Source organism: Protomyctophum bolini, assembly GCF_963924005.1.
Source record: "Protomyctophum bolini genome assembly, chromosome: 12".
Lineage (NCBI taxonomy): Eukaryota > Metazoa > Chordata > Actinopteri > Myctophiformes > Myctophidae > Protomyctophum > Protomyctophum bolini.
Window position 1 is genome coordinate 16,856,759 of NC_137873.1, and position 12,502 is coordinate 16,869,260.

Below are 12,502 nucleotides of genomic sequence, written 5' to 3' on the forward strand. Positions count from 1 at the left end.
TCAAGTTTGGATACACTGCTGATCCCGTTATGTTTGGAAAGGGAGACCCACAGGGTTCTATTTTGGGACTGCTGAAGTTTCTTTTATGTATGCAGATGACACAATTTTGTACTCTGCACTGTTTGCACTTTTCCGAATCTCTTATGGAATGGTTGTGTCAAATGTTTGCGGTTGACTTTGTCTCTTATAAGCATGAGTTGCCAAATTGATGTTGAATGGAAACAAGACAAAAGCAATGTTTGCTCCTGGTTCTTCCAAATGTAGTTCCAGTTATCACTACTTTGAATAGTTTTGAAAGTGGTACTTGTAATGTATAGATATTTGAATTGTGTTTTATTGTTGTTTGTTTGTTTTATTTAATGATTTTAAGCCTGGTACAGGTGACTGGTAGTTAGTTTGATTTTAAATAAATCACATGCGGAACTAATGTCAGCATCATTTCCATAATCACAATAAAATTATTTAAATTGTATTATCATGGTCAATAGCATTAAAAACTGCTAGCCGAATAAGCAGTTGCACTGCTCATCTCACACCTTCGATCTTATGGGGCTGAGTTTACATTTTGGACTCTGAGGGCCCTATTTTGCGTGTCTTAAGTACCAGGTCGAATAGCCGAATAGCATTGGCCACGCCTCCAGGACTTTAAGTCATAAAACCTGGCACTTAAGACACAAAATAGGGCCCTGAGAAGGTTGACCTTGAGACTATTGTACTATTAGGAACATAAAGACATTATTCTGTAGTCATGAGACAAAGACCATGTCTGATCTATGTGATGTCACACAACTCAGCAGCTGCAAATAGTGTAGTCCCAAATAATCCACCATATATAAGACAAATCCAGCTACCTGCACTGTGATCCAGGTACACTCATACTCTGGAGGACACAGGACCTGGGATTTTAGTTTCAATGCACCTGTGTCTGAAAACACAACCTCCATTACAGCATTTTAAACACCACAATGTATCATCATTGTTCCCAAATATGCAATTGTAACCAACAGTGCTGCTGATATCTTTAAATGAGACTGAATCAACAATGTATCCACTACATTCCACCTCCCAGTAACAGCATCCAGTCAGACCCTCTCTACTCAGAACCTGACTCCATTGAGTGAATCTCTCTGGGTGATGAGGATATGACTGTTGTTGTTTCATCCATGTTACTTTTCTGTTCCCTTTAGACAGACAGGCGTTGGTGTGTTTGGATCCCGTGTGAATGGACATGAATATTGTAAGAATTCAGCTCTGGTCTTGGGTATTGGTAGTGTTGACAAAACACTAGTTTGTCCCCCATCTTTGACACGGCCACAGTCACATCTTCAAAGTATCTCAGAGGACGGACATTGCTGCTGACCGGGTGTGTGGATTCACTGATCCTTGAGAGAGAAGTGGAACTGTGTAGAAAATGGATGTGATCCGTTGTGTGTGAGATCTGCTCCAGCTCAGCATGTCTCCTCCTCAGTTCAGAAATCACCTGCTCCACAACCTTCGTCAGTTCTTCAGTACGACTCACTTCATGTTTCTGTTGGTCTCTGATCAGCTCTCTTACCTCAGATTGTTTATTCTCAATGGAACAGATGAGCTCAGTAAAGATGGTGTCACTATCCTCCACTGCTTTATCAGCACAGTGATTGATGGACTCCACCTGTTGGTGAAGCACCTTCACATCTTTCTCCCTCTCCTGGATTCTCTGCTGGATGTTCTGCTGACTCGTAGCAAGTTCTTTCTGTCTCTCAGTTCTTTCTGCTGCAGCTGAGATCGTATCATGACCTTTGTGTTTATCCATACAGCACAGATAACAAATACACTGCTGATCAGTACGACCTCTTCACCTCGTCGTGACAAGAACATATGTTGTCCTGAAGCTCCCTGGAGGCTTTAGCCAGCTTGTGATTAAAGGCAGGAGATTGATAGTGAGGCTGGAGGTGAGTGTCACAGTAAGACACCAGACACTGAAGACAATTAAGTCTTCACAGCTTTCAGTTTTCTCCCAGTGCAGGAATCACAAGCCACATCTCCAGGTCCAGCATAGCAGAGATCAGGAGGAACAGCTTGGAGTCTTGTCGTCTTCAGCATCTCCACCACCTCAGCCAACATGATGTTTTTCTTCAGAACAGGTCTTGGGATGAACTGAATTTATCTATTTGGTCTTCCTGATTCCAGTATGCCTCAATACAGCTACTGCAGTAGTTGTGTCCACAGGGAACACTAACCGGATCCTTCAGTAGATCCAGACATCAGAACAGCAGAACTGAACTCCTTGTTGTGCCATTTTACAGACACTGACACAGAGCAAACTAACGTTAAGGGTAGTTACTCCAATAAAGTTAGTCTGTTGTCAAAGGGACAGTAAATAAGTTTGGGTAATTTGACAATTCACTTTCATTTCACATTGTGATGACATGCATTAAGTCATTATGTAGAAGAACTGATTTGCAATATATATAGGCCTACATTTAAAATGTATACCGTTATATAAATATGTAGTTCTACACATCCAAATATGGAGTTATACACATCCTGGTATAGGTTACTGTCGTTCATGCCATTTATTAAGTCATACAACATAAATAAGTCAGTGCCCAACATGATTTTACTTAAAATTGATCTATGATCTATAATTCTATGTGATGTGATTTATTTTTAAATTGTATGGGACTGATGATTTCTGACCACTCAATTTAACTAGATTTACCAAGAAATAAGATCATGTGATGCTATCAGATAAATGTAACCTTAAAAATCACACCCGTGTGAAGTGAGGGGCGCTATATTAAAGTCTAACTCATGTTGATTAGATGATGTAATGGGGATGTAAAACAAACGGTGCCAACACAAACATTAAACGCCATTAACAATAAAGAGACAATATGACGTTACATTTACATTTCCACTTCATTGTCAATGGCGTTTACAAAACAAACATTGAATTAAAGACAAACATTAAACCTGTGTATAATACAAATCCATATGGTTTTCAACATGTCCAGGTACCACCAGGAGTCCAATTGAACCGTTATGGGTCTGCAGCCCTGAGAGGGCTCAAAATGGAACCTAATGGATTATGGACACGTCCATTTGGTTCCATATACACTATTAACACTGCAGAATTATTTTACAATGCAATGTGTATAAAGATTGAAAAAATGCACAGAAAGCATGGAGACCTCGTAGTTGTATCATGTGAAGGACAATATGAACTAACTTAACTCTCACCAACTGGTAGTCACTGTACAATACTAAATCATCAGTGATGGACAATGATACTCAGGAGAGTAATGTTACTTATTACATAGTACTCATGTAAAAAGTTATACTATTACATTACTTATTACTTGAAATCAAGAGTAATAATTAGCGAGCTCCTTTTAGAACTGAATCTATTTGGAATTAAATAAATATAATAAAATACGAGCGAAAAAAATAAAATAAAGTAGCAATCTCTTAAAATTAATATGTAATAATATTAGCCTACTGTTTTTGGTCAACTAATACCTTGGTTACTGGGCAAAATATTGCAGCAATTTAAGGTAGGCCTAACTCGTTATTGCTGAAGCCCAATACTGCATATTATACAATATGTGGCATGAAGGGTGGAAGAGACTGTGATCAAATTTGTAATAGAAATTACACTCAATTATTACTTTGCTGAAATGCACATACAAAATCTGAAAAAGTATTGAAATGGTTTTGCAGCAGTGAGCAGATCGTGGCTAAGATTTGACAATGGTGTCACCTAGTGGTGAAATGTAGTTACCAACATTCACATGTATTTATTTTGTGTGCTACAGCTACGTCACCATACATCCAGGAAGTAAACGTTGTTACTTTACAGTGCTTCCATCTCCGCGTGGAAATCAACTCTATGGTGGAACTGAACAGGGAGCAGAATGTAACCTTAGTTCCTGCTAGTTTAGTGAAGGTTGATAATATACACTAACATTAATTAGTGTTAATTATAGCACCATGAGCGCCGTCCTCCCCCGCATCGAGCAGCTATCCAGCAGAGTGGTGCGGGTCCTGGGATGTAACCCGGGTCCAATGACTCTGCAGGGCACCAACACATACCTAGTGGGAACCGGGAGCAAGTAGGTTAATTATTACACCACCGTTTTATAGCCGTATTCTTCACTTAATTCAAATCAGAGGTCCAGAGGAGCTTTATTGGCGTGAGAAAACTAAACACGGTACGTTTAACATAGCTCTGGTCTGGTCCATAGCCATTTAATGTCCTTTAAGTGCTGCCGTAATGGCAGCAAAGGACATTCATTAGGGCTATGGGCCAGATCGTTTCGTTTAACATTACCAAAGCAAGTGTCAAAAATGTAGTACATTTGAAGGGGATATGTATACATGTAATGTGCAGAGCTGTCACACTGCAACTTAATTGGGAATACTAGCTTTAAAAGTAGGCTATTGCTTTCAGATATGTTTTGACCAGTAATTTATTTTTATTTTTATAATGCTAGGGTTGATGTGGACTTGTAGCACAGACCCAGGTGTGCCTTGTGATTTTATGACAATGGCACATTTTTGTTGCAATATACAAAGTTATAATCAACCCTAAAGCATCCTTAATTGCTAATGACCTGCTCCTGCACCGTGTCCTGCACTGTACCCACTAGGCGGGTGTTGATTGACACAGGAGAGCCTGGCGTCCCGGAGTACATCAGTAACCTGAAGCTGGCCCTGAGTCAGTTCAACACAGCCATCCAGGAAGTCCTGGTGACACACTGGCACCACGACCACACCGGAGGACTCACTGACATCTGTAGAGACATCACCGGTGAGACACACACACACACACACACACACACACACACACACACACACCCCAGCAGGCTCGGCGGCTCCAGGATGAAATGACTGAGGGTGCAGTTGAAAATCATGAGGGGGCAGTGGCACACACATAATTTTTATATAGTAAAACAATACGTACATAAAACTTAAACTGAGGCAGCAGAATTTGCAACTGTGTGTGCCAGGCCTGACATACACACACACACACACACACACACACACACACACACACACACACACACTAACTTGACCATACTATAGCGTGACACAAAAGCATCAAAAGCAGCAGGTCCATAAGCTCAAGCTTGTAGATCTGCTACTTTTGAATATAAATGAAAAGTAACCGTTTTGGGGTATCGAGGTATATTCAAGGTATCCACCCGACAGAGGCGACATATTATGTGATGATGAGAGGGCATTACATGTGCAGTCAAAAGTTATGCCAAATTATGGTTAGGCATGTGCGTGCCCACGACAAGCTGGATTGTGTTCAACTGTGTTTCCACGTGTCATACTACAGGTTCCCAGGTACGGGTGAGCAAGCTGCCTCGCTGTCCCGCTGCCACCGAGAAGGTGGGAGACAAGGAGTACACATACTTAAAAGATGGAGATGTCATCCACACCGAGGGAGCCACACTCAAGTCAGTTCACTGTGATGTCTTTATTTGATGTACTGATTATCCCTATTTTGGGTATGTTGTTACTTGTTATTAATTATAAGCACAAAGTTAAACAATTATCTATTGTGAAAATATGACTTCTCTGCATGGGGGATTAAATGGTACTTGTTAACACCCCGAACGCCCGGGGTTATTTAATCCATTATATCAGAGGCTGCCCATCGATTTATAACAGCAGAGCACATTTAGCGACGGAGTAGGCGCTATCCCGGATGTAGCTGAAGTAGCTAGATGTAGCCAAAACACTCCCGATGCGATCGACAACAACGTGAGGTATGATTAATTCTAATGCGATTAGCCAACACACAAGAGGACGAGTCGAACAAACTGAATCCAGCGTTCTGTTGGAAATTGATGACATAAAACTAGGGATGCTGCGATCTAGATTTTTCATTTCCGATCCGATACCGATATGGCAGTATCAATTCTGATCCGATACCAATCCGATAGAGATACCGATCCAATACAGCACATATTTATGTCTCTCTATGCTGTGTATTGCTGCTGCGTGCTGCCTGCTGGCTAAGCTGCTTGCGACTAGCAAACTGTTATGATCATGTGGCCTCTACATGCTGCTACATGCTAGAAGTCCTGGAGTGTACTAATGGTATGGATCGCTTGGATCGGAGCCAATAGATCGGTCATTTTCGCTGCAGTCTGATCCGATCAATGTGTTTTTTGTTGTTTTTTTTACTGATATCGGGCCGGTCAGCATACCTACTTGAAACCGGCACCTGCATGACGTGCAGTCACAATGTTTCTTAAACAAATAATTGCTCTATACAGGGTATTGTTCACGCCGGGACACACAGATGACCACATGTCCTTGGTGCTGGAGGAGGAGCGTGCCGTGTTCTCCGGGGACTGCATCCTGGGAGAGGGAACGGCCGTGTTTGAGGACCTGTACCACTACATGAGCTCACTGCACCTCCTGCTGGCCACCGAGGCTGATCTCATCTACCCTGGTTAGTTCTGCCCCAGTCTCTCAATCGTAGAGCAGGGTTTCTCAAAGGCCCCTTTTCCACCAAAAGAACTTTGGTTCTAGACGTGGTTCCGTTCTAGATTCTTGGTGGCTCGACAATAATATTAAGAAAAGGTGGAAAGGGGGCCTTTAGTGGATGCCTCAGAATATACTTTAGAATTTGTCAATCTCACTTCAGTTTAACCACTTTTCGCGTAATCTTTTTTTACCTACAGTACACCAAGTATCTTCACCAAAAATAGCAGATCTACAAGCTCACAACGTACCATGGTGTGACGTGATGTGAGCTTGTAGATCTGTTATTTATCTGTGAATGCCCCCCCCCCCCCCCCCCCAGAACAGGAATGCTGGGGTTTGAGTGGTTAAACTCCAAGTATATAACTTATTTTCAGTCTGTCCTAATGGACAGTTTTTTCTTCTTCGTGACGTCACTCCCGCTACCTGCTACTGGTTCTCTTGGAAATCACTCTAATAATATATATGGGATAAAGCTCTCAATCGCCACAACTGATTTCAGTCATTTGGATTCCATAGAAGCCAGCATGTCTTCCATCTATGGAAGCTATTGTCAGCTTGTAGATCGGCTATTTTTGGTTATTTGGTTTTTGGTTAGTTATTTAAAAGTTATGGAGTTTTTGAAGTGGTCAAACTAGCAACAATAGAAGACCTTATTGTTTGACACTGGGATCCAGTGTTGATGTGAAGGAATGTTATGTTTACCCTGATGTGCCTAAATAAATACATAAAGAAGCATCTTCCATAAAACCTAGCTGTTTCACGACTCACAGATTACGACTTTGAGATGAGATTTTTTATTTTTGCTTTAGTCCATAAATATGTGGTCCCCACTCCTTTGGCATTTATACTGTACTAGACCTGTGCCCGTCGGCCACCGGCCTACTTGGGAACGATGCAAGTTGGGATGGAACATAGTATGCAATAGTTTAGTCAGTCCTTCGAATATTTTAGTCATCAGAAATGTTTTAGTGTGAGTCTAGTTTTAGACTAAAACATCTGCAGTTGGTTTCGCCAAAGTATGTATTTTGGCTGGCCTTGACAGCATCGTAACACTTGGTTGACACTTGGTTGCATGCTGTAAATTGCCGATCTACAAGCTTGTAGCTATTTTCAATTTAAAAGATAAAACGTATCTTTTTAGTTATACTGGATCTCTTCTCCACTAGTCCCTCCTTAACAATTTTAGTCTTATTTTAATCTGCGAAATTGTCAATACATTTTGTCTTCGTTTTAGTCATCATAGCATAGTTTTCTTAGTTGACGAAATCAACACTGCTGGAACGTGTCCTCTGCGATGGTGTCCAGGTCACGGCCCCATGGTGCAGGACATGGGCAGTAAGATCAGAGAGTAATGTGTCCTCTGCGATGGTGTCCAGGTCAAAGCCCCATGGTGCAGGATGCGGGCAGTAAGATCAGAGAGTAATGTGTCCTCTGCGATGGTGTCCAGGTCACGGCCCCATGGTGCAGGACATGGGCAGTAAGATCAGAGAGTAATGTGTCCTCTGCGATGGTGTCCAGGTCACAGCCCCATGGTGCAGGATGCGGGCAGTAAGATCAGAGAGTAATGTGTCCTCTGCGATGGTGTCCAGGTCACAGCCCCATGGTGCAGGATGCGGGCAGTAAGATCAGAGAGTAATGTGTCCTCTGCGATGGTGTCCAGGTCACAGCCCCATGGTGCAGGATGCGGGCAGTAAGATCAGAGAGTAATGTGTCCTCTGCGATGGTGTCCAGGTCACAGCCCCATGGTGCAGGATGCGGGCAGTAAGATCAGAGAGTAATGTGTCCTCTGCGATGGTGTCCAGGTCACAGCCCCATGGTGCAGGACATGGGCAGTAAGATCAGAGAGTAATGTGTCCTCTGCGATGGTGTCCAGGTCACGGCCCCATGGTGCAGGATGCGGGCAGTAAGATCAGAGAGTACATCCGGCACCGCAGCCTCAGAGAGCAGCAGATCCTCCAGGTCATCCAGGCCGGGGGAAGAGGGGCCTTCTCCTCCATGGAGCTGGTGAAGGTCGTCTACAAGGTGAGGAGGACTAACGACTAACTTCATGCAGCATATTGTTGTCGCCAGGCAGAAACCTCTCATATTCATGTTTTTATTTTATTCATTTATTTTTTTATTAACACCCTACTTGATCATAATATTATTACAGCGTCACACAAAAGCATCAAGGTAGTAGATCTGCAAGCTCAAGCTTCTAGATCTACTACTTTATTTTGGAACTTTTTTTATTTTGGAACCTAACAACAACAACAACGTGTTACATTAATGTTCAGCTGAACCATTTACCATTTATTGCAGTGAGTGGTCAGAAATCTACCGCCAGTTTTTCTACTGTCGGCATATATTGTCTCCACTTTAAATCGTACTTGTCCATCATATTATTAAGCAACCTGCATGACAGTGGCTCGTAAACTGCCAATTGTCCAAGCGATGTGTACCAGAGGGAGGTAGTCCCATACATGGTCCTGATGGTGACAGTTGTATACCGTTGAACCCCGTCTTCTAGGACACTCCTGAACAGCTCCACCGAGCAGCGGAGGTCAACCTGCTCCATCACTTAAAGAAACTGGAGAAGGATGGCAAGATACGCCTGGGTATGTAACTGCTCTCTGATGGCACCTCTAACGCTTATTGAAGTTCTTGTGGGCTGATATTTTGTATTTATGTACTGTATATCATGGTTCCCAAACTTTTTCATATCAAGGACCCCCAAATTGACACTTATTAGCCTGCGGACCCCCATTTGAAGAGATATGACAGGGACCCCCATAAGAGAAAATGTTTACAGCTCTGGCAGTGATTTTCAACCCGTTTCATTTCAAGGACCCCAGTTTGACATGCATTAGGCTACGGCTACGGACCCACATTTAATGGCATTTCTATCTGGGACCCCAACAAGTCCATTTGGTTCCATTTGTACACTCGTAATTATCATTTAGTTGGGGACCCCCTGGAACTCCCTCAAGGACCCCTGGGGGTCCCCGGACCCCACTTTGGGAACCACTGCTGCATATCAACTAACCAGTGGTGTAAAAAGTATGCAATGGTTTTACTTAAAACTCCTTCCCTGCCAAGGACTACATTGGACGACCATAATTTATGGTCACAGTATGCCATGGACAGGCTTTTTTCAGAAAATGTGAACGCACCGGTTATATTCCATCCAGGTCCCGGCCTAGAGCCGATTGACTCATTGCATTGGAATTGACAATTGAGCTCAAATTGAGCTGATCATACAAAACATTGATGTTTTTGGAGCTCAATAAAAACAATTGACGACGGCACTGGACCGTTTCAGCGGTTGTTCCCGGAAGTGCGTCAATTAAGTAAAGAGTGGCGCTGGGCTAAAATCGTGGCGCTCAGCCATCTAGTGCATGGCGGGCCTGGCGGCAGGGAAGGATTAAGTAAAAGTGTCAATACTGCCATGCAGAAATACCCTGTTATAAGTAAACGTCCAGAATTCAAAATGTAGGCTACTTGAGTAAAAGTATCTGCATCAAAATATACTTAAAGTGCCAAAATTAAAAGAATGTCCCATTCCACAAGTTCAAAATGTATAGAAAATATTTTAAAATTAGCCAAAATATATACAGTTCTGAACTGGTTAGTGTGTTTTGTCATACTAATCAGAACCTACAAAGTAACTAGTTTTCAAGTAATTATAGTGGAGTAAAAGTACAATATTTGCCTCTGAGATATAGTGCAGTAGAAGTATATTACTTAAGTATATGTACTTACTAGTACAAACAGTAGAGTTTGATCCACAAAGGGCTGGGCGGTGCTGTACAGTAGAGTTTGATCCACAAAGGGCTGGGCGGTGCTGTACAGTAGAGTTTGATCCAGTAAGGGCTGGGCAGTGCTGTACAGTAGAGTTTGATCCACAAAGGGCTGGGCGGTGCTGTACAGTAGAGTTTGATCCACAAAGGGCTGGGCGGTGCTGTACAGTAGAGTTTGATCCACAAAGGGCTGGGCGGTGCTGTACAGTAGAGTTTGATCCACAAAGGGCTGGGCGGTGCTGTACAGTAGAGTTTGATCCACAAAGGGCTGGGCGGTGCTGTACAGTAGAGTTTGATCCAGTAAGGGCTGGGCAGTGCTGTACAGTAGAGTTTGATCCACAAAGGGCTGGGCGGTGCTGTACAGTAGAGTTTGATCCACCAAGGGCTGGGCAGTGCTGTACAGTAGAGTTTGATCCAGTAAGGGCTGGGCAGTGCTGTACAGTAGAGTTTGATCCACAAAGGGCTGGGCGGTGCTGTACAGTAGAGTTTGATCCACAAAGGGCTGGGCAGTGCTGTACAGTAGAGTTTGATCCACAAAGGGCTGGGCGGTGCTGTACAGTAGAGTTTGATCCACAAAGGGCTGGGCGGTGCTGTACAGTAGAGTTTGATCCACAAAGGGCTGGGCGGTGCTGTACAGTAGAGTTTGATCCAGTAAGGGCTGGGCAGTGCTGTACAGTAGAGTTTGATCCACAAAGGGCTGGGCGGTGCTGTACAGTAGAGTTTGATCCACAAAGGGCTGGGCGGTGCTGTACAGTAGAGTTTGATCCAGTAAGGGCTGGGCAGTGCTGTACAGTAGAGTTTGATCCACAAAGGGCTGGGCGGTGCTGTACAGTAGAGTTTGATCCACAAAGGGCTGGGCGGTGCTGTACAGTAGAGTTTGATCCACAAAGGGCTGGGCGGTGCTGTACAGTAGAGTTTGATCCACAAAGGGCTGGGCGGTGCTGTACAGTAGAGTTTGATCCACAAAGGGCTGGGCGGTGCTGTACAGTAGAGTTTGATGGATGTCTCGTTTGTCTTCACAGTGGAAGATGCCACCCAGCTCAACACGTGGAAGAGTAACTTGTGACACTCGGTGACTAAATGAAACTACCGTAGTGTCTGATCGTGGCAGATGTTTGGGTTCGACACTGATCACTATTTTGGAGAGACTTTAAATCCACTAATTACCAATCTTTTGACTGATATTTTGTCCAAAAGATTGGACAAATGTATCGTGCATTTGACCCTTTCAGTCCGTTTGATGGAGAGAAAACTCTTCTTGATGTTTTTAAGATAGCACTGAGCTCCTCATTCTCAAGTGTTTATTCTCTAGAATGTCAGCTGCAAATGTATTGTAAAATTAATATATACATTTTTCATTAAATGAATAGTTATATGCTATCTGTTGTTTTGTTTTTCTTCAGCCACTTCAGTCAGTAGATGGAAGCATGTCCGCCACTAGTTGTAATGCTCATTTCAGTCAGTAGATGGCAGCATGTCCTCACTAAGCAACAGGCTAAAGTTGCCTTTGCAATTTGCATATTAACTTTTCTCTTGGATGATCTCATACTTAAACCTGCAACTATTTTTTTCAGTGGCATTTAATCTGGCTTTAAAAGAAACGTGTATAATATACTATGAGATTTGGCTGTGCTTGCACGTTTTTAAATTCTGAAATTATCTTGTAACTTGTAATCAGGGCGTCATTGGAAAAGACCGTTGGCTCTAAATTGACCTTCCTGAATAAATAAAGGTGACATGAAAAAAATGAATGAAATAATATGAACGCTATTCCATACCGTAATCTGATACATTTGTGTGAAAATGCAGTGAACCTTTGACCTGTAGTTTAAATGACTGCCTTGTGTCTCATGGGTTTTCACAGAATGACTAACTGCTGTGATGTAACAAGTGCTACAGTATAAGCACTGACAGCCCCTCAGTCCATGCCTCTGACGTTTGACTGCATTGGGATCATGCATGCATACATTATTACATGTTTATACATTACATAGTCTATTTCTGCTGAACTGTAGGCTAGGTATAGTAGCAGACTGGCTTCTGTGTAAGTCAACTATGATTTCTGTTATTATTGACGTGTTTTACAATGTAGTCCAATTACTTATTTGGCTATTTCATTGTTGTAGTGTTAATTTTGTCGACTAAAACTATGACGAAAAATGTTCGACTACCTTTCTTCACTGATGAAACTTAAATAAAAACTATGCTATGATGACTAAAATTAAGACTAAATATAT

The 12,502-nt window shown here is 42.6% G+C and overlaps 1 protein-coding gene and 1 pseudogene across 2 annotated transcripts; one reads left to right on the top strand and one right to left on the bottom strand.

Moving 5' to 3' along the window:
* Positions 1-1,183: 1,183 nt before the first annotated feature.
* LOC308326108 (E3 ubiquitin/ISG15 ligase TRIM25-like) lies at positions 1,184-2,243 on the bottom strand (annotated as a pseudogene). The gene has a single exon. The product of its transcript is annotated as an E3 ubiquitin/ISG15 ligase TRIM25-like (transcript).
* A 1,585-nt stretch (positions 2,244-3,828) lies between these two features.
* Positions 3,829-12,264, top strand: lactb2 (lactamase, beta 2). Its single transcript, XM_080778018.1, has 7 exons — positions 3,829-4,094; positions 4,632-4,792; positions 5,327-5,447; positions 6,273-6,451; positions 8,360-8,508; positions 8,996-9,083; positions 11,288-12,264. The coding sequence occupies exons 1-7, from the start codon at positions 3,973-3,975 to the stop codon at positions 11,329-11,331; spliced, it is 864 nt and encodes a 287-aa protein (XP_080634144.1). The 5' UTR covers positions 3,829-3,972; the 3' UTR covers positions 11,332-12,264.
* The last annotated feature ends 238 nt before the right edge of the window (positions 12,265-12,502 follow it).